Consider the following 22356-nt stretch of genomic DNA (forward strand, 5'->3'; position numbering starts at 1 on the left):
TAACGATAAATTAATTTGGTAAAGGCAGATAACTCCTTTAAGATCTCACTGGATCGCTTCGATCCAAATTAGGCAAAAATTCCTGAGGATGTAACAAACAATTTAGAAAAAGAATTTTGTCGTTATCTTTTTTTGTTACGAAGGAGATGCACACAGATGATAAACAGTCAATAGGGAGATAACTCTTGCAAAGAAAATGGTTCCGCTTAGCAGGGTGAAATTTAAAAGCGCATAAACTATACGATACAATATGAGAAATATCTAAGCGACATATTGCGAAACAAACATTTATCGCAAGAACAAAATTTGGGGGAAAAAAAAAAAAAATAATAATAATAATCAGAACAAATACAATAGGTCTTTCCACAGAAAAGTGGAAAGACCTAATTATCAGAACAAATACAATAGGTCTTTCCACAGAAAAGTGGAAAGACCTAATTAGCAACAACTTCAATACAGGATCTTCAGGGTTCTCACTAAGGCGAGTTCATGAGTCCTGGACTTGTGAAAATCTATCTGGACTCATCATTTTCGAAAACTGGTGAGTCCAAAGATGCATCTAGATTGTAAAATTGTTTATCAACTGAGCACACATTTCATCATTTTATAGCATCAGTTTAAAAATAATCTAAATTTGATGTCATTTCCTTGCTCCATTTTGACAAGGAGAGTGAAAAAGTAATTTATGTAGCAATACATTTTTTTTTCTCACTGTTAGACTTGGCATGACTAAACTGAATGAGTCCCTATATTTGCCTTCAAAAATCCTTAGTAAGACCCCTGGTCTTAATGGCATAGTAATGATTTCCTAGAAATCAATTTACTAGGCGTTAAAACACATTCCTTTGACAGATTTACATGGAGATAGCCATGTATTCATTACAGTTAAATTTATCTGCCTCATAATACATGTTGTACATTTGACAGACATGATAAAATCATTACACTTAAATAAATTCAAATAATTTATTGCACAAATTTACAATTTTAACTTTTAATCATTATTTAAAGTCAACTTATTCAAATTTGTCTGAACATTTCTATCAGTAACATCTGAGCACACATCAGTATTACTTGTATCACAAGAATTTTCAAAAAGATTATCGTTTGATTTTTCTGTTGATTTCACATTATCGTTTGTTTCACTGTTACTATTTTTAATTTCCTTGTCACTGTCAGATTTTTGACTGTCTTCGTGATCCTGTTCTTCTTCAGATTCTTCTTCACTGCTTTCTTCTTCTGAACTATAAAAAGATTAAAAACAAAGGTAATATATTCCTTTTTCTACTGAACTCCCTTGCAGAGGGGAGACACCTCCATATTGTAATTGTACAACACTTCAGTATGAATTAGTGTGAATTCAGAAATTTTTTGTTGCACTTATCATTGTGATTGTTGAATGATAGACAAAAATGCAAGATAAATTTATGCAATTTTAGGAAATACTGCATACAAATGATATTACAAAATTTAAAATGTGAGTTTATTTATGCTAGACCTATCCTGTAGAAATTTTGCAATATTATAAAACATTTCAAACATTTTTGAATTTACAGTATTTAGTAATTATGCAGATGTTGACCGAAATATTGGTACAGTAAAAAACTTCGATTGTAGAAACAGGAAATCAAATTTGTACTGGTAGACTTGCATGTTAGCCTCTAAATGAAGTACATGTTTATTGTAATTTCTGTTTTAGCTTAGCTTTTGGTTTTTAGTATACTCAATTAGGTTAGCTTTCAATACAGCTGATCAATTTAAATAATAGACAAAACATAACCTTACAATTAAGAAACAAGACCAATACCTTCTCTGGACCTGCATCCCTTTATGCAATTGATTGAGGTAATGTGTATACTGAAGCATAACTATTCCTTTTCATTGAAGCCAAGGAAAATTTGACAAAAATTTTCCTTGTACAATGAGTGTTGTAAAATTTCAACTATCAGCAAACAGGAAGTGGCTACACAGCAGATGTAAGAATTGCTTACACGATTCTTACAAGATTCAACTCGACATTATCAAGTTGCTGAACAAATATAAAATCATTCCCTCAATCTCAAGGTCTTGAGACGGACAGATGGGCAAACGGAGTAAGCCATTATTAGACCTGCTTTTGCACTTGGCAACACAGGTAAAAATGTGTTGAAGGAACTATTGCAAAGCAAAAGGTACTAGTATCTGTATACCAAATATTAAGTGTACATATACAACATGCAGCTTACGAAGAGTTTATATATTTGTTTTTTTAATCATTACCAGTCAGCTTACTTCTTAAAGTTTGTAACACATGTTGCCCAAGAAAAAAACGATGGGATGTTATTCAAATATCTCAATTGCAACTCCAAGGCAACAAGGGAGGTTGGACATTTTGCATGCTGAAAAAAAAATGTAAAAATTGAATATTCAAAAGTAAGTACCTCTCTGATGGTGGCCATTGAACTCTGTTAGGGTTATACCCATCTAAACTCAGATCTATATCGGTCAGATCTACAAAAAAAAGTAAGATATATAGATAAAAAATAAAAGGCGGCGGCTTTTAAAAACTTTGTGTTATCATTAGCTTTACATGTATTTGGAACCAACTGTCTTACAGTCACCACAGTATTCTTAAAGTCAGGTTTTTGAAGCTATTGTTTGCATCTAATTGATCAAATTATTCATGTTATTGTTACATTGTACCATTATTTTTTGAAAACAGAAATGTATTTTTAAGAAAATGTGAAAATGTGAAAATAAGAAATTTACCTTCTAATTTTCGGTCAGCTGATTCTTGTGTTATCTGTTTGAGGTAAGCATCCTGGGCAGCCACAACTTCTATACTATTTTTACAAGCTAAGTATTTCTCTAATAATTCTTCATTCACTTCATAAAAATTATGACCCCATTTGAACCTATCCAACAGTCTGCTACCCAGATCTTTGTATCCTGTAAAAATAAAAAAAAGTTCACATAATAATTTACATGCTTACAAATTAACGTGTCAGATATCTCTTTACCGTTGGATGGATGAACTGATGTTCAATGTCCAGTGGAAACTATTACATGCATATCAGTATGAGAACATGTTGATATAATATGAATATAAACCCTGCTTCTGGGCCTATTTTAACTGACTGTATGGTATGGATTTTGCTCATAGTTGAAGACTTTATGATGACCTATAGTTATTTAAATCGGCATTATTGTGACACTTTCGGATAGTTGTCTCATTGGCAATCAAATCTCATCTCCTTCTTTTATATTTGTACTTGACCAATACATTTATGTTAGTTTACAAGATAATAGTCTGCAGGAAAACATGTCACCCTACCCTAATACACAATTCTGCCTCTGAGTCAGCCTGTCTTTCCTCTTCTTCTATATTATATATGCCTATTCAGAATGGACAGACAGACACAGTAATCATAGTAAATATTTTACCTGTAAAATCATTTTCTTGAGAATTTTACAGAATAAGTGTTTTATCAAAGATAAAGAAAAATGACCTAAAAATTTAAAGAATACCAAAAAGGGGACCCTCATCCAGGCCCTCTTACCTGTCAGATAAAATGCTGCAGCAAAAGCTTCAACACAAACTTACCTGTGAAATCATTTTCACGATAATTTTACAGAATAAATGCTTTTTTAAAGATAAAGAAAAAAATGACCTAAAAAACTAAGACCCCCATACAGACCCTTTAACCTGTCAGATAAAATGCTGCAGCTAAAGTTCAACACAAAATTACCTGTGAAATCATTTTCATAACTTTACCAAGGACGTATATTAGATATTAGTTATTCGTCCTTGATTTTACAGAATAAGTGCTTTTTTAAAGATAAAGAAAAAAAATGACCTAAAAAAACTAAAACCCCCATACAGACCCTCTTACCTGTCAGATAAAATGCAGCAGCAAAAGCTTCAACACAAGATAATTTACATGGACGACCATAATTGACCGGATTTGTCGCAACAAGGTATGGAAGTAGTCGAGGATACCCTCCCTTCATTTTGGCAAATGGTGTCTCTTCTAATTTGTTCCAGGAACAATCAACAACAGCAAGGCCATGTTGTGTAATAATATCTCTAAAATAAACAAAGTTAAGTGTTACTGGTAAGCTCAAACATTTATCAATTTGATATCAATTTTCATTTCCTATAACAGGAAATGTCGATTTTGACTCTCAGACAAACATTGTAAACATCTATAATTCTATATTCTAATGCCTTTTGCTGAAAAAGTAGCCAAATTGCGCACAGACTGATAATACATTCGAGTTGGTTCATAACATAGCCATGACTTACATGCTGAATTTTAAGAGAGGTTACAGAGCAAAATTTCAATAAGGTCAACCCTTGTTTATTTGACCTTGAAAAAAAAACATTGATATATTTATACATGCAAGATATGCCTCAAACAAACAAACATGTGCAAATAGAAAAGTAGCAACAAAATCAAATTTTAAATTCATTTTAGAAAAATCTATAGTTACATGACACGCAATACACATGATACATATACTCTTCTTCAAATTATCATTTTAATAATTTTCAACTAACTTTTTCTTACTTGAAAACAAGGAAACATAATAAATAAAATTGAGAATGGAAACATACACTGCTTTTTTTAATGAGATAGAAACACCTTTAGCACGTTAGTGAGAAAGTGGCAAACAAATTTAAAAAAAACAAAAAACGGAACAACTGAAATGGGAATAAATTTTGTTAAAATCTTCTGCTGGCGAAAATCTTCATAAAAAGAAGTTCCTTGTTGCATCAATAGATAATAAAATGCTTCGCTGGGGCGCAGCTTGATACGACCGCAGAGGTCGAACCCTGAACAGTTGGGGCAAGTATGGACACAACATTCAAGCTTGATACAGCTCTGAATTTGGATTGTTATTAAATATTTGACACAGCATAGGTTTCTGACACAGAAAGAATGTGGTCTAATTGAACTTGAATTTTTTTAATTTACCTATTATGGTCCAATGTCCAAAATCAAAATACATGGTTAGATTCAGCATATCAAAGAACCCCATATTTTCAATTTTTGTTGAAATCAAACAAAGTTTAATTTTGGACCCCAACTTGGACAAACTTGAAAACTGGGCCCATAATCAAAAATCTAAACACATGTTTAGATTCAGCATATCAAAGAACCCCAATAATTCAATTTTTGCTAAAATCAAACTAAGTTTAATTTTGAACCCTTTGGACCTTAATGTAGACCAATTTAAAAAACGGGACTTAAAATTAAAAATCTAAATACACGGTTAGATTTGGAATATCAAAGAACCCCAATAATTCAATTTTTGATGAAATCAAACAAAGTTTAATTTTGGACCCTTTTGACCTCAATATGAACCAATTTGATAGCGGGGCCCACAAATAAAAAATCTAAATTCATGGTTAGATTCAGCATATCAAAGAACCGCATATATTCAATTTTTGTTGAAATCAAAAAAAGTTTAATTTTGAACCCCAACTTGGACCAACTTGAAAACTGGGCCCATAATCAAAAATCTAAACACATGTTTAGATTTAGCATATCAAAGAACCCTAAGAATTCAATTTTTATTAAAATCAAACTTAGTTTAATTTTGGACCCTTTGGACCTCAATGAAGACCAATTTTAAAAAATGGGACCCAAATTAAAAATCTAAAAACACGGTTAGATTTGGCATATCAAAGAACCCCAATAATTCAATTTTTGATGAAATCAAACAAAGTTTAATTTTAGACCCTTTTGACCTCAATATGAACCAATTTGATAGCGGGGCCCACAAATAAAAAATCTAAATACATGGTTAGATTCAGCATGTCAAAGAACCTCATATATTCAATTTTTGTTGAAATCAAACAAAGTTTAATTTTGGACCCCAATTTGGACCAACTTGAAAACTGGGCCCATAATCAAAAATCTAAATACATGCTTAGATACAGCATATCAAAGAACCCCATATATTCAATTTTTGTTGAAATCAAACAAAGTTTAAATACTGGACCCTATCTTGGACCAACTTGAAAACTGGGCCCATAATCAAAAATCTAAACACATGTTTAGATTTAGCATATCAAAGAACCCTAAGAATTCAATATTTGTTAAAATCAAACTAAGTTTAATTTTGGACCCTTTGGACCTCAATGAAGACCAATTTTAAAAAATGGGACCCAAATTAAAAATCTAAAAACACGGTTAGATTTGGCATATCAAAGAACCCCAATAATTCAATTTTTGATGAAATCAAACAAAGTTTAATTTTAGACCCTTTTGACCTCAATATGAACCAATTTGATAGCGGGGCCCACAAATAAAAAATCTAAATACATGGTTAGATTCAGCATATCAAAGAACCTCATATATTCAATTTTTGTTGAAATCGAACAAAGTTTAATTTTGGACCCCAATTTGGACCAACTTGAAAACTGGGCCCATAATCAAAAATCTAAATACATGTTTAGATTCAGCATATCAAAGAACCCCATATATTCAATTTTTGTTGAAATCAAACAAAGTTTAAATACTGGACCCTATCTTGGACCAACTTGAAAACTGGGCCCATAATCAAAAATCTAAACACATGTTTAGATTCAGCATATCAAAGAACCCCAAGAATTCAATTTTTGTTAAAATCAAACTAAGTTTAATTTTGGACCCTTTGGACCTTAATGTAGACCAATTTAAAAAACAGGACTTAAAATTAAAAATCTAAATACACGGTTAGATTTGGAATATCAAAGAACCCCAATAATTCAATTTTAGATGAAATCAAACAAAGTTTAATTTTGGACCCTTTTGACCTCAATATGAACCAATTTGATAACGGGGTCCACAAATAAAAAATCTAAATACATGGTTAGATTCAGCATATCAAAGAACCCCATATATTCAATTTTTGTTGAAATCAAACAAAGTTTAATTTTGGACCCCAATTTGGACCAACTTGAAAACTGGGCCAAAAATCAAAAATCTAATTACGTTTAGATTCAGCATATCAAATAACCTCATATATTCAATTTTTGCTAAAATCAAACAAAGTTTAATTTTGGACCCTTTGGACCTTAATGTAGACCAATTTGAAATCTGGACCCAAAATTAAAAATCTAAATACACTGTTAGATTCGGCATAACAAATAAATAAATGTGATCAAAGATTTTACAAATCTAATGCGCCATACTGTGCAATTAAAGATTACTTCTTGAAATTTTTCAATATTTGAAATTTGAAAAAAAAATAATATTTGAGGAATAATTCTTTTTAATTTCTGAAATCTGAAATGAGAAAAAATTGACCCCCCACAATTTCTTTTTATCCCCTCCCTTTTTTCCCCAAAAAAATTCTTTCCCTCAAGATATGGTCATAATCTCAATTCAAATTTCCAATGGAGTTGGCAACCATAATTACCCATTTAAATTTACCATAGTGCTAACTTAATCTATTTTATAATAGAATTAAAAATATAGTGTCAAATCTTTCATATGGATTTTTTTGTAAAAAAAAAAGATGCAACATTTGCAGATATTTTTACTGGTCTTCCTTTATAAATATGTATTTCTTTAAACATAATTTAAAAGCAGTGTAAGGGAAGTAACCAAAACGTTGTATTTGGATTACCTCCCTTACACTGTTTTAAATTATCTTTATTGTTCATTAACCATTACTTTATACATAATTTAAAAGCAGTGTAAGGGAGATAATTTCAATGATGTATTTGATTTATCTCCCTTACACTGCTTTAAATTATGTTTTGTACTAAAGTATTTGTCCATTAACCAGGACAACCTTGTTTTTCCCCCTTTTTTGCCCCTAATTCCTAAACAGTTTGAGCCATAACCCCCCAAAGCAAATCCTAACCATCCCTTTGTGGTATGGAAACTTGTAGTATAATTTCAGAGAGATCCATACACCGTTCCACAGTTATTGTCTGGAAACTAGAAAATGCTTATTTTTGGCCCCTTTTTGGCCCCTAATTCCTTAACTGTTGGTACCATAACCCCCAAAATCAATCCCAACCTTCCTTTTGTGGTATTTAACCTTATGGTCAAATTTGAAAAAGATCCATTCACTTAAACTAAAGTTAGAGTGCGAAAACCAATGTGTCTTCGGACGACGACGACGACGACCACGACGACGACGCCAACGTCATACCAATATACGACCACAAAATTTTTTTGCGGTCGTATAAAAATGTCTAAACCATTGAAACTAAATAAAGTTATTTCATGCCATCTCCTTATCAATTATATATTTTCAATCTCACTTCATTATTAAATCATGTAAATTCCAGAATGTTTATAATAAAAACTTAGAAATTAGATTTGACAAACTTTTCAAACGGGCATGCATACCCTAAATTTTTTTAATTTCTTTTAATGCTTTAATATATAAAAACATAGCTATCAATTCTAAATAAAAACAAGCTGTAATGGAGGGGAGGACATAGTAAATTCTATATCATCAAAAAATCAGATATATGAATTCCAAGAACTCATAGTTTTGAAACAAGTACCTGTACAGTAAATCTTAAATCCTTTAATATATTTCAATTTTGAATCTATTAGGGAGCTACCATTTGATTTTTATGGGGGCTAGGATGAAAAATTTTGTCCTGCCTTTTTATTTTTCACTCTATTCGGTACTGCCATTTTTTTTATTAGTTTATCCTGACTTTTTTTTTGCCAAGTTGCTCATCCTGCCTTTTTTTTTTTACTCAACTCCTGTCCTGCCTTTTTTTCAAATTTCATCCTAGCCCCCCCCCCTAAAAATCAAATGGTACCTCCTTTAGCATGCCAAATACAAAAATTAACTGTTTATAGAACACTCTCAGTTATTTCTAATTGACCATAAGTATCACTGAACCAGTATTTGTTTTCTCTAATAATAAAATTTGGTCCTCAAAAATATAAATGAATGTAGTCAGATTTTTAATACACATGAAATAATATATATTTTACCTGTCTTCTGGTGAAACACACTTTTGTCCCATGGGACTAAGGATAAGACCACCAAATTTCTGTTTCAGCTTCAGAGTACGGACCATTCCAAATCTGCTTAGTTTTCTTCCAGTACATTTTTTGGGATCACAGTGTTCCAGATCCCACATGGCCAATGGACAAGGAAACTTGGAGTCGATTGCTTCATCTGGGGTTTCTGAAAAACATTAGTAGAAAATTCCACAACTCAAAGAAGCGAAGCAATAATCATATCTAAGTTATTTTCCAGATAATCCCAGAGTTTGGCAAATTAACAATTAACAAATCTGGTAACCATGGTACCATAACCATTTATCCACCTTGTCAATACCTCAAAGTATTGATCATTTCATGCCTGCAATTGGTACCATATAATATTAGGTTTTCAGTAAATAATTTGTTTTGCTCATTTCACCTGTAAAAATGCTAATTTGTTAAAAACTATTTGGCATCACCCTAAAATTCCTAATATGCAATAAAATTGGACTAAAGCAATCATTGAAGACACCTATATGCATGTTTATTATTTATTTCATTTATTAAATCTTATAAAGAAACAGATGATTATAAAAGTGACAGAAACACCCTCCGTCATGTCCATACAAGAATTTAAAATAACTGAAATCAGAAGAAATAAGGTTAAAATTTTAAACACCTGAATTTTTATCTGACCTTTGTTTTGATAAAATGTATTAAGATCTGATTTTTACATGATTATAGTTAATTCTGGGGTGAAGCATACAGAAATTAGGCATAGGTAACATGAAGATTTCAAAACTGTAAGTCTTTATGTTTCATGTCAAGGTGACAATTTAGCATTATTCCTTTGAAACCTTTTCTTTTCTTATTGAATTCACCAATTGCACTGATATGACTGAGAAAAGTACTGCAATTCAGCATGTTCAAACAATTAAAAAAAAAACTACTGGTACAACTCATCACCATTGTATTACTTGTATCACTACAAAAAGTTAAACTTCAATATACAATGATATAGATTGTTAAAATGTCAATTCTACAAATTTTGTACTGTATATAATCCTTTATAACAATAATCAAAATATAACTGTGATAACTGGCACATGTGCTGCAATGGATGCAACAAATTCTGCCATATGTCATCATTGAAGATGTTCAATAACTGTCAAGATGAAGAACATGGCAGTATAATTAGTTTGTTGATTGTGGCCATTATCTGGCAGAAGCAGAAACAACAATTAAAGTCCTGTTCCTTTGATATATTTAGTACTTTTTTTCTGATTTATGAGATTGTTTCTTATATAATGTTAAACCATCTTATAATTTTTTCCAATTTATATATATTAGTCAAAATTTTACTTCCATTTGTTACATTGTAATTTTGTAATTATGTTCGATCATTGTACATCTACCTCCGATTATCAATACCATACAGTGTATTCTAGATTTGCACCACAGGAGATTGATAGGTGCACGCTGGATTACTGATAGCAGCTCTTCATTTTTAATTCCACATTCTCCATATGATTATTATGAAAGACACATGTACATGTAGATTACCCTTTTCATCTTGCTCCCCTTGAAACCCATAAGCATATCCATCATCAGCATCAGGAAGATAATCAATTTCCGACTTCTGTCGATCTTTATGTCTTTCTTTTCTTTTGTTTTCAGATTTATCGCCGTGGTTCTTCTGTCTATATGATTTACCCATTTTCAAAAAATAGCAAACACAATCAGCATGTTTTTATTTCATCTACCATTTTGTACATCACGTGATTAAAAATATGTTATTCCGGAACTGAAATGTGTCCGGTCGGATTTTGAATATTAGAATCTAAGCGGGAAGTTGAAAATCAAAATAAAAAACAAAGAAATTTGCAAACGATTTTGGTGAGATTTTACAGTTATTGCTCGTCGAACTTGACATAAATACTACTAGAGTAATTTATAAATAGAACAATGAGGACTGTTTACTCATTTCCTAATTTACATCATAATAATACATAGGACAATGTAGGAACAGGACTGGAATGACATTTTTTTTATATTAGCCATAATCATGATTCATAATGTCTCCGAATGACCCAAGATTTGATTTCGAATAACCTTTTTATGTCGTGCAACAATCACTTTTAAATTATGACTTCACCATTTGTTCACAAGATGTATTGTTTTACATGTATAAAGTGTCGTCAAATCATGTTTTCATACGTCATATGAATTCGAACTATGCAGGCTTTTTCAATGGAAATCATGACGTCACAATGCATTCCTAATAGCACGAAAACCCATGAAACTTGGATAATGGTGGAAAAATTTGCATGTCTATTACACTTGATTATATAAGCACTAACCCTTTGTCTTTGACAGTATCGTTTTTAGAATGAACGTTGTAGCATATGCCTAATTTTTAAGTTGTGGAAAGAATTTCAGAGAACGTAAAACTTAATTTTGATGTTATACATGTATGTGTCATTTTGACATTATACTGTTCTACATTTTAATTTATGGAATCCTATCAGTGTTCTCCCTAGGTCCTTAAGGTTCATCATAACAAATGGACAAACATGGCCATATTAACACCCCAAAAACTACAGACTTACCTGTCCAGTTGGAAAAGTTTTAAGGCCTGGCATCCACTAGATATATAAGGTAAATGGATTTTGTGTTTCAGAAAGATATAATCTTTTTTGGTTTTGATGGCAGAAGGTGTAAAAATAAACAAACACCTGAATTGCTTTAATTGATATACTGTCCACTCAGTTAAACCCTTTATATCACCTATAGTTGTGTAGATATCTATTGTCTATGTCAATCAAGGACAATCAATACTTTTTAACTGAGAGGGAGCATCTCAAAGTTGTATCCCAACTTAGTATATTTTTTTACACATTCCGCAGGAATGAAAAAAAATGCCCATCAAAATCCAAAAAAGATTTTATCTTTCTGAAACTCAAAATGCATTTAACTTTTATATATCTAGTTGATACCAGGCATTAAAACTTTTCCAACTGCACAGGTTAGTCTGTACTCAGAGTAGTTTTTGAGGTGGAAATACAGCCATTTTTGTCCATTTGTTATGATGAACCTTAAAGCACCACGGTCCTATCAGTCTTTGAGCAATTCTATATTATTGTTCCTTGGTGCTATAATTTTCAGTCAAAAAATGTGTAAAATTGTATATAATACAATTCTAGGTGAAATTTAACCAACATGTTGATTGTTAAAACAAATGTCCCATTTGATCGATTTACCTGATGAGGTTTACCTGTTGCTGATTGGATTTATTCAATTAATTAGCATTTATAACTTGATTCTTTTGTGTTTTAATTGCTGTGGAAATAATTTATGACTTTTGACAACAATTTTATGGCTTCGCTCACCTACCAACAATGACCAAGCACTGACCAGTGATGAAATCAGAAATTTTAATTTGGACGCATCTAATGCCGACAATTGTATACATGCCGAAAAATTGTTTATACTTAATACATGTAAAAGATTAACTGTTGGTTCATCATGTTCATTTAATAATGATAATTGATAATTATGCATATTTTTATTCTGTATGAAGCAAGTTGTCCAAGCTAGCCATCATATCCTGTGTCTTTTAATGAATTTTCCTTCTTTTTTACAATAATAAAATATTTATTTTTGACTGCCAGTTTTCTTCTAATTTGGCTGTTAATTGAATGAGTTTAATTAATTTGGACCCTAAGGTATGATGAGTATTTTTTAAACAGCAAAAAACATTTCATAATAAATACATGAAGAGTTACTCCCTTATTTTTGGCTATTTTAAAATTCTAAGAATATTTATAAATAACAATGGATATAAGGTCAAAATAAAAACCATATTTGTTTCCCCTCGCCCCGACCGGGTCAAAAATAAGCCGCCGGGTCAAAAAATTATTTGACCCCAAAAAATCGGATTTTTTTTTATTCCCGAAAATTATTAGTTTCCATTCCGACATTGGTTCTGATATTACCGGAAGTCTTCTCTGAACTCTCAGGAGTTATCTATCAATTTAGAGGTATGTATCGAGGGTAAACTGTCTGCTTGAAAGAAGGGTGACAAGATCGCATTGTCGTTTTCTGTACGAATTAAGTACAAGGACGCATCAAAAGTGTTACCCACCGGCAGGAACAAAAGAGAAATCTGACTTTTGTCAGATATAATCATGTAACATGTGCTTCACCACATGTCATGGATGCTATTTAATTTTGATTATAACTTCTATCATTCCTCGTGTGGTCCTATATTTCGGTTTTGTGGTACTATAATTTTTGGTAAGAAATCATTAATTCGGTAAAATTGTGACTTATTAAATTGTATCTGTTTGGTATAAAAATTACAGGTGATATTCAACCAGCACATTGATACTTACAACAGGTGATTGATTTACCTGAAGAGGGTTACCTGTTGCAGATTGGATTTAATCAATCAATTAGAACTTGTAACTTGTTTCTTTTGTGATTAAATAATAAGGGGATAATTTATGACTCCTGACAACAATTTTATGGCTCCACTCACTACCCAAGCGTAGACCAGTGATGCAGTCAGAAATTTTAATTGGGACATTTACAATGCCGATACGGCGATAGTTGTACACATGCCAAAAAATTGTTTATACTTGATTATAAAAGATTAACTGTTGGTCCATTAATTAATTATAATTGACAATTATGCATATTTTTATTATCTATTAAGCAATGTGTCCAAGCTAGCATATCATATATCCTGTCTCTTTTAATGAGTCTTCCTTCTCTTTTACAACAAACAACTTTCATTTTGACCGCTGGTTTACCTCCAGTGTGGCAGTTGATTTAATATAAGTTTTATACACCAGCCACACTTACTTTGGACAATCACTGTTTTTAGTACATTTGAAAAGGTTTTGTAATTTCACCAAAAGGTATGATGAGTATTTTTTAAACAGCAAAAACAATGTTTTCATTATAAATCCAAAAAGAGTTACTGCTATTTTTGCTTATTTCGAAATTCTCATGTTAAAAATATATTTACTCTTAGGAATATTTATAAGTAAACAAATAATTGCCATAAACTATAAACTGGAATGTAAGGTTATATCTTCAATACTCCCAATAAGATCAAGCCAGTATTTGTATTCATTGTATCTTACCAGACCTACAATGTATTATATCCGACCGTGCAAGACCCTCATGGGTAGTTCAGAGCATTAAAAACCACCCTCGTCCAGACCTACCGAGGAAAACCCTCATATGTAGTCAAAGTCTTTAAAAATCCCCCTCGTGGTCCAGACATTTTCAGCTAGACAAGTTCGTTGAAACCAGACTAGTGTTATAAGTACATGTAGAAATAAAAATTGACAATTCTCTTCATGCTTATGACTGAATGGAGAATATAATTTCTTTCACTGCAATAATGTCAACAAGAGAAAAGAAAAACTCCAATGGATAAAAGATAATCAAAAATGAAAGAACCCTATGATAACTAACCTTAAGAAGTATAGATGAAAAAGAGTTGCAACACGATGCATATTATTATCGATGCAAATATCTAGTTTGTCGGTGCTATTTACAAATCCTGGAGAGAACACTGAATACAAATATAAATATGGGATATAACTTCATTTATAAAACAAATAAAGACACAAACTATGGATGATAGATATTTATTCACATAAATATTTCAGGACATTTGATTTATTTAAAAACAAATATTGGGTTAAAAAACTGAAAAATAAATATGAGCATTACATGTATAAATAAGGAGATGTGGTATGATTGCCAATAAGACAATTCTCCGCCAAAAGTTCAAATAAAGTGGATGAAAGCAACTATAGGCAACAGTACGGCTGTCAGATAAGTTTTTTACACATTCATTGCAGTGATGTACTTGATAAAAATCACTCCAACCCGTTTATATATAGCAGTGGTTAGGTCTTTTAACATCTCAGGATTAGGTCAACTCATTTTTGCAGAATATTCAATGAATATACATTTATCGTCTAATTGAATATATCAGGTATGGGATGTTTTTTGCTGACATTATGGGTATCCGATTTGCCGGAGTCTTCTGTATCAACATGTTACAAATGTAGTAATAAAAGCTTTAATAACTGTCAAATCAGAAAATAGTAAATATACACTTTATTAAATGCTACATTAGTTTAATGCACTAAATGTGCATGTTTTGAATAGTGCTTGAAAGCAAAAGGATTGATAATCTAAATAAATACACTCAAATTGAGCACAAACAGCTGATAAGTGGCCTCCAGATTACAAGTCAAACCATCCATGACATCCAGTTGGGGAAAAAAAAGTACCTGCCTGCCTAGTCTGTTTTCAAAGAGTAGACCCGGGGAAGGGGAAACAGACATTCTTTTAAATGTGGCCTAACAAACTGTAAAAATGGAATGTAATTTCATAAAAATCAAATTCTGTATACATACAGAAATGATACATTGTAAATGAGAGATAATACCTTAAATACTAATAATGATTTGAAATCAGTATTAAATACTCTATCCTTGACTGAAAGTAGAATATATATTTGCTTTCTCTACTTCACTGTCCAGCTGTAATTAGAGAAGATAGTTGAATGAAAACGAATAGAACTATTTCATGCTAGGATTTAGTACTGTCTATATAGACATTGAAAAATTAACTATCCATGAGGATAGAGGAAATGTGTTGTGACACGATCAAATTATGTTTGATGTATATATCTAATTTGTCTCCTTGCTGACCCTGGTGTTATCCAAAAATCCTTGGGAGAACACATCCTATAATATATTTTGTATTAGTATAATTTCAAGTTTGTAATTATTCTTTAGTTTGTTTGGAAAACTCTCTTTTTCATAATCTAATGAGTGACACATGTGTCCCTATTGCAAAAAAGATAAAACTTGTATTAAGATAATTAATATATGTATTTAATTATTTTCGTGTAATAGAAAAATCAACAGCTGCAATATATGATTTTGCAAGACATAAATATTCAAAATAATACATAATATTAATCCCAGTTTTCAAAAATCTAAAAATATCTCCAAAAAAAATTAAACTCGAATATCAAGGGAAGAAGTCCTGGCTTATTCCCAAATACAATGTATTTAAGTTTTCTTAAATGGTCTACAGTCTGTCAAGCAGTATGGGTGCTTGTCCATTGTTGTGATTTTTTTCTCGTTCAAAGTCTAAAGCTCAGTAAACATATGCATGGTAAAAGGATAGTGTAAAACGTTATTGCAAGAAGTTCTAAAATAATTGTGAATGCATGTTTCACAGTAATCAGGGTAATGAAAAGCTAATGTCCAATGGCAATGCTTAAACAGTGCATTTTTTCCAATAATTGTTAATTTAACAAATAACTATTCTACAGCAAAAAAAAAAAGGCATAAATAAGCAAACGTTGAAAAAATCATGAAAATAATCCATCATTTACTAATACACTGTAGATATTTTGGGTTTTTAGAGTTACTTCCCCTGTTATATGCAACGTTTGAACTCAGATGTACCTTTTGCCTTATAAAGAGGTCAAATTGACTTCATTTTGTTTTTATACCATTTTTACTCTAATTCTTTAATTAAGATGTTTATCTTAGCGTAATACTAACCCAATTGACTGTTTAACATGCAAATCAACTAGAATATATCACCTGTATGAAATACTTATTTTAAAATTATAGAAAAACCAATTCTAACAAATGACTTTTACACATGAGAACACACACTGTGTGTATAAACCTTATAAATGTGAACTTTTGGGAATCCTGCATTAAGCAGGATAGTAAACAAGCAAATGCATCTTATTCTCATATATTATCCCTGTACTAGCCAAAGTTTAAAAGATATTATGCCATAACACTTAATAGAAAGTATAATAAGTTATTTTCACAGCAAATGGTTATTTTGAATAAGGTGGTGATATAGGAATGCCAATGAGAAAACTATCATGTCCACCAAAAGACAAAGATGTTAATTAACAACTGTAGGTCACTAATCAGCCTTTAATGATGAGCAAAACCCATACCATGAAGAAGTTTTTAAAAAGGCACTGGAAAGCAAATATGAAATAGTAAAACGGAGAAAAACTGAAGTAATATCTCAGCCCTTCCTCCATTTTATTTTAGTCAGTGAAATTACAAAAGGTACATGTACATGAAAAAACATACAATGAAAATCAATAAGCGCAATAATAACAGTATAAAACCATGACATAAAGTACAAACATAACATTTCTAAATAAAAAAGACAGTTACATATTTATCACCAATAAACACTAATTATATAAGTTATTGCTAAAAAACTTAGACTTCCTTTCACTTGCAATTGATATCTCTCATTCCAATCCACTAGGATTCACTGGAGTAAACCTTGATTTTTTTATGTGATCTCATATCATGAAAGAACCTATAAATAAAAATATGTAATTCTAAATTTGTACTTTCAGGTCATTGAGTGTTTGACAAGATGGATGAAAGCCTGAATGAACCAGAGTATATTGTACGCCTTGCTGAGGAGTTGATAACAGTTATTGATAATGAAAAGATTGAAAATACTTTACTTGACAATATTGTTAAAGAATGGCAGAAAATATTAGAAATAAGAGAAATACAAAAGACACAGACAAAAAATATAATTCAAGGTAACAATGTAACTGTTTTGGGCCTGAAATAAGCCTACTTTTCCAAAAATATTTTAATCTTTATTAAAATATAACATGTGATTTTATTGCATAGAAATTTATAAAATCTTTCCAATTCCATATCATATAGTCTGTTATGCTTCACAGTTTGAGAGCAGATATCAGAAATAGTGGTATTTTAATGATGATAATACATATGTTTTTATCACAATTTCAAATTTGAAAACTTTAGAAAGTGTTGTATTAATGTTCAAAATAAGACAAAGCGTAAAACTGGGTATGTCAGAGTATGGTTTTACTGGAAAGATTTTTATATCCCTGATCCAAAAGGGGTGGATCAGGGTTAACTGGTTTACCTCTCATAGTCTGCCTTCTTTCAGTAAAACATTTCTGTTGCTTTTCCGAGGTGACATGTAATCTGACTTTTATCTTGTGAGTTATCACATTTAACCTCTAACCCAGCTTCTGCCTAGTACAAAATTTGGTATACACTGTATTTATATGACTTGAGCATGTTATCATCCCTGGCCTATATGCATTGAATATTTGCCAGTGAATGTTATATATGCAAACTTTAATCTTTTTCGAATTAATTTAATTTTTAACAAATTTAGAATTTTTAGAAAAATTAAAGATATAATCTATGATGATACATATGATGTTGAACTATAGTTTAACCAAAAAAACTTTGTTACTTTAGAAGTTATGCAAATGGAGTCTGCCGAAGAAGCCAACTACCAGAAAAGCCAAACAGCATGCCTCCATCTGAATGAAGAAGGCCAGGGTTTGGAGCAATTAGTTTCTAAACAGAAAGAAGGACTGGCTAATGTTGTATCAACATGTGAAAGATTGCAACAAAATTTGGAAGCTTGCCAACAAGAATCACAAAAGTTGGAAATAGAAAGACAGGAAGTTGAAAAACAGAAGAAAATATCAATACCTAAAACAAGGTACTTTAGACCATAGAAATAATATTCATGATTTACTTGTTCACTGCTCAGTTCTAGTTCTGAGAATATTTACTGTAGAATTAATGGTCAATATCAAAACACTGACTTGGGAAAAATTTTGTTTATTCAAGAATTGTGCATGTATGGATCATTGACAACTCCTAAAATTATAATTTATTAGAAAAACAAAGAGTGTCAAAATATGTGTTTCGCACTTTATGATTAGAACCTTTGATGCTGTTCAATAGTCATAAGAAGAATTTCTGATGGTGCAGGTAAGGACTTACAAAACATGAATGTGAGCCTTGCACAAACTCTTTCACAAAGCATGAAGTTGTGCACTTGCTATTTTGATTTTTTATCTGTGTGATTTTTGGGGTTTCCCAGAACAAAACATGATCTTTATAAATCTGCTTTATTGGATACAACAAGCGACACACATCTTTCTAGGAAGCCTCACACATTATTCACTGTTTAACTTGATACATTAAACATTTCATTCATTTAATGACAGTGTATTTGTACAACCTATCATTTGCTAACTTTATCGGGTTGGGGAAGATCTTCATATTAAATTGGTATTATACCCCAAAGCAGGTATCAATTTTCAGTGATGAAAAATCTAACTTTGGATTTTTTAGGATATAAGCGGTCATGGCATAAACATTCATGTAAAAGCCAACATTTTGCAAAAAGACACTATGACTAAAATATCATTAGGATAAAAGTTTAAGGCCTTCACACAATCAAATTTTTGGTGGGAATTAACTTTAATTCAGTTCTCATTTGAACTATGGTCTCAAAGGGGAATTCTGAAAATGTTGCCATTAACATGAACATGTTGGCACTTATGATGAAATACTACATTCATTTTTTTTTCACTGAAAATTGATACTTGATTTTGGGTATAATGCCAATTTATGAGGATCTGTCCCAACCTTTTCAGGGGTTCATTGTAGTGTGGGTCCGAGGTCTGGGACATGTCTTTTCTAGGAGAAGATTTTTCATTTTAAAATTACAAAAGTCAAGGACCTACCATTCTTTACAGTGATGCTTGATACACGATCATTGATTTCTTATGGAGAACCCTTCACTTAAAATTTCAAACTGTCCTGGACCTTTCATTATTTAAAGCAAATTTGAATCCCTGCTTTTTATAATGCTGTATGTTGTTACTTGAAAAATGTGTGCCTATATTACAAAGGTGGTATCTCAAATGAACATTGCAAAATATAAAAATTAATACATAATATTTCTATATCATAATATACTTTATCTTTTCAGACATGACATCACACTGTACAAGTTAATTACTAACTTACACTGGCAGTTGGACACACCACAAAATGAACTTACAGGCTGTATCCTTTTTTTATATATATATTTTACATTTTACATTCCATGTTCTTTTCTGAATTAACTCCTGTACTTGCTAAAAAAAAGTAAAAACTGCCAAGGCCACACTTGAAAATATTTTGGTTTGCCCAAACCCTACCCAAAGGTAGAGACAGTGGGTAGGTAGGTAGGCATTTTCTTTTCTTTTTTCGGCAAAGAGAAATTGAAGTGTCAGATGTTTTTTAGTCTTCATGCATATCTGATTAAAAAAACTTTTTCACATCAGGACAATAAAAGATTTTGAGTAGGCAGCTATTTTCTGGGTAGGTAGGGTTAGGGCAAACAAACATATTCTTTTTTATGGCCCAAAGTTAAACTGTCTTTTAAAAACCAGGTCTTTCACAAACCATCTTATTGAACAAACATGATATTCAGTTTCATGTTTGGAAGAAGTAGACTTTATAAATTTCTCTATTTTAGGTTGGTGTTTGTTTAGAAATGGTCGGAAATGTTGGTAATAATATGTGGTACTATAGACTGGAAATCTTGTAATAAACAGTGCTCTAGAACTCTCGTCACCAAGGAAAAGTAAATTTTGTTCAAAGAAAAGTTAAATTGGAGTTATTTCTCCATGGCCAAGTTGAAAAAAAGAGATACAGGCATTTTTGAAAGGGAAAAGAAATTTATTTATGGGAAAGTCAGTTTTTGGTTTGTTTAGTATTGTCCATTGAAAGTTGGCTCATCAGAAATCCTAGAGCTATGAATCAAGTAACAAATTTAATCTCAAGGTTTAGTAAAAAAGTGGTTACTTAATAGTTCCCTGTTTATGAAAATTCCTTTCATTATAAATTTATAAATGTTAGAACAACAGAAAGAGAAAGTTATTAAAATTTTATTTGTTTTGATGTGTTAATATGTGGGACAACAAATATTTTTTTCGATTTCTCATCATTATGAAGGGGTGGAGGATTTAATTCTTTTCGTTAATTTTCAATTATAACTTTGGTAAGAGTTTGAAAGACATCTTGAGAAATGTAAATTATGAAACTGAATATGAGAGTCCAAGGTTGGATGTGAAAGAAAATCTTATCATTAATTTACAGATTTTTTATTCGTTCATCACGTTCATTGGAATAACCAGTACAAAAATTAACACACTGAGATTTTCTTCAACTCTTTTATTATTATACATGTTATATTGATTCTTATTTATGTTTTCTTAACTTTGAAATCAGATGTTTGTGGAAATACTGAAGTTAAACCTTTCTCCATCAACAAAGAACAAATGTCAAAATATGACATAGTAAACTCATTATGGGACATGATAGAGGAAGACTGGTGACTAGATTTTAATATGCTATAACAAAACTTTGTTCAGGTTTCATTATAAAAGTTATACAAAACGCTGACATGGAGAAAATAATTAAAAAACTGACATGTTATGTGTGGTCAATTTTATTAACTTTATTTGTTAAAGAAATGCACATTTACAAATGTACAATTAGCAATGTAACGCATGGATAATCTTTTTTATAATGTATTACAGCAGTGAAACTTGTTTGAAGATGTCTATTTTTATACACAATGAAGTGAAACTTTGAACTAAACCCTCTCAGTCTGTATAGAATTTTTTATATGTTAAGTTTGCATAAATATTAGTTATAGATTGTGACATGTAATCATGTCTGTATTTATTAGTTTTTAATGTAGTTAATTTTGAACATTTTCAGAGTGTGCTTTGTCATACTAAATCCTGCTGTATGCTTTGTTTGATGTATGTATATGAAAAGATTACATTGTAGTGTCATGGCATGCAGGTTGACATGTGGTTAACCAAATGCTTTTTAACTGGGGTTTTCTAGGTTATAAAAATGGTGAAGTGAAGCGACTGCCAAATTTTTCTGTCCATTAATTTCTGAACTGTTCAACCCATGCTTTTTTAACTTTTTAATATATTGCTACTGATGACAAAATGAGGTCAAGTTCGTTCGATATTGATTATATTCACTTTTACTGTTCAGGAGTTTTGGCCCTTCAAAGATTAGATATTGTGGCTTTATTTTCTTCCTGTACAACAAATTATGAACTGTTCAACAAATGCTTTTTAAATTTTAACATATTGTTACTGATGACAAAGTGAAGGTCAAATTTCAAAATCAATGATTTTCACTTTTGCTGTTCAGGAGTTTCTATGATCCTTGATAGATTGGAAACTAGGCAAAAAATGTGGCAGGTCAAAGAAGTCTGAAAGAGTCATACATTAGAATACATCAAATGTATTCGTTCTAGCTGACCTCTTAAGTCAACAATGGTTTGTTTCAAAATACAGAAAAGCTTGTTTTTCTAATTCCAAATTATGGCACTAAAACTCAGAAATTGAATTTTTGACCCTGTCCAAATTATGGCACTTTAAACTCTGAAATTGAATTTTTGACCCTGTCCAAATTATGGCACTTTAAACTCTGAAATTGAATTTTTGACCCTGACCATGTTAATATGC

General features: G+C 31.1%; 2 protein-coding genes across 2 annotated transcripts; one reads left to right on the plus strand and one right to left on the minus strand.

The window, feature by feature from the left end:
* Positions 1-952: 952 nt before the first annotated feature.
* LOC127708044 (18S rRNA aminocarboxypropyltransferase-like) lies at positions 953-10705 on the minus strand. Its single transcript, XM_052212838.1, has 6 exons — positions 10497-10705; positions 8940-9135; positions 3873-4066; positions 2749-2928; positions 2421-2490; positions 953-1244 (listed from the first exon to the last, which is right to left on the minus strand). Exons 1-6 carry the CDS (start codon positions 10648-10650, stop codon positions 995-997), a joined length of 1044 nt encoding a protein of 347 aa, XP_052068798.1. The 5' UTR covers positions 10651-10705; the 3' UTR covers positions 953-994.
* Positions 10706-17339: 6634 nt separating this feature from the next.
* Positions 17340-22330, plus strand: LOC127710081 (kinetochore protein Spc24-like). Its single transcript, XM_052215825.1, has 4 exons — positions 17340-17571; positions 18272-18521; positions 19806-19882; positions 21092-22330. Exons 1-4 carry the CDS (start codon positions 17397-17399, stop codon positions 21196-21198), a joined length of 609 nt encoding a protein of 202 aa, XP_052071785.1. The 5' UTR covers positions 17340-17396; the 3' UTR covers positions 21199-22330.
* Positions 22331-22356: the final 26 nt, after the last annotated feature.

This window comes from Mytilus californianus, unplaced genomic scaffold, assembly GCF_021869535.1.
Source record: "Mytilus californianus isolate M0D057914Y unplaced genomic scaffold, xbMytCali1.0.p SCAF_7, whole genome shotgun sequence".
Taxonomy (NCBI): Eukaryota; Metazoa; Mollusca; class Bivalvia; order Mytilida; family Mytilidae; genus Mytilus; species Mytilus californianus.

Bases quoted from the DNA above. Each gene is read 5' to 3' on its own strand.
- LOC127710081 (XM_052215825.1), top strand. From the start codon at position 17,397: ATGGATGAAAGCCTGAATGAACCAGAGTATATTGTACGCCTTGCTGAG. The intron at 18,522-19,805 runs GTACTTTAGACC...TTATCTTTTCAG, and splicing joins ATATCAATACCTAAAACAAG to ACATGACATCACACTGTACA. The intron at 19,883-21,091 runs GTATCCTTTTTT...CTTTGAAATCAG, and splicing joins ACAAAATGAACTTACAGGCT to ATGTTTGTGGAAATACTGAA.
- LOC127708044 (XM_052212838.1), bottom strand. From the start codon at position 10,650: ATGGGTAAATCATATAGACAGAAGAACCACGGCGATAAATCTGAAAAC. The intron at 9,136-10,496 runs GTAATCTACATG...AATGTTTTTCAG, and splicing joins AGGGGAGCAAGATGAAAAGG to AAACCCCAGATGAAGCAATC. The intron at 4,067-8,939 runs GTAAAATATATA...TGTTTATTTTAG, and splicing joins TGTGTTTCACCAGAAGACAG to AGATATTATTACACAACATG.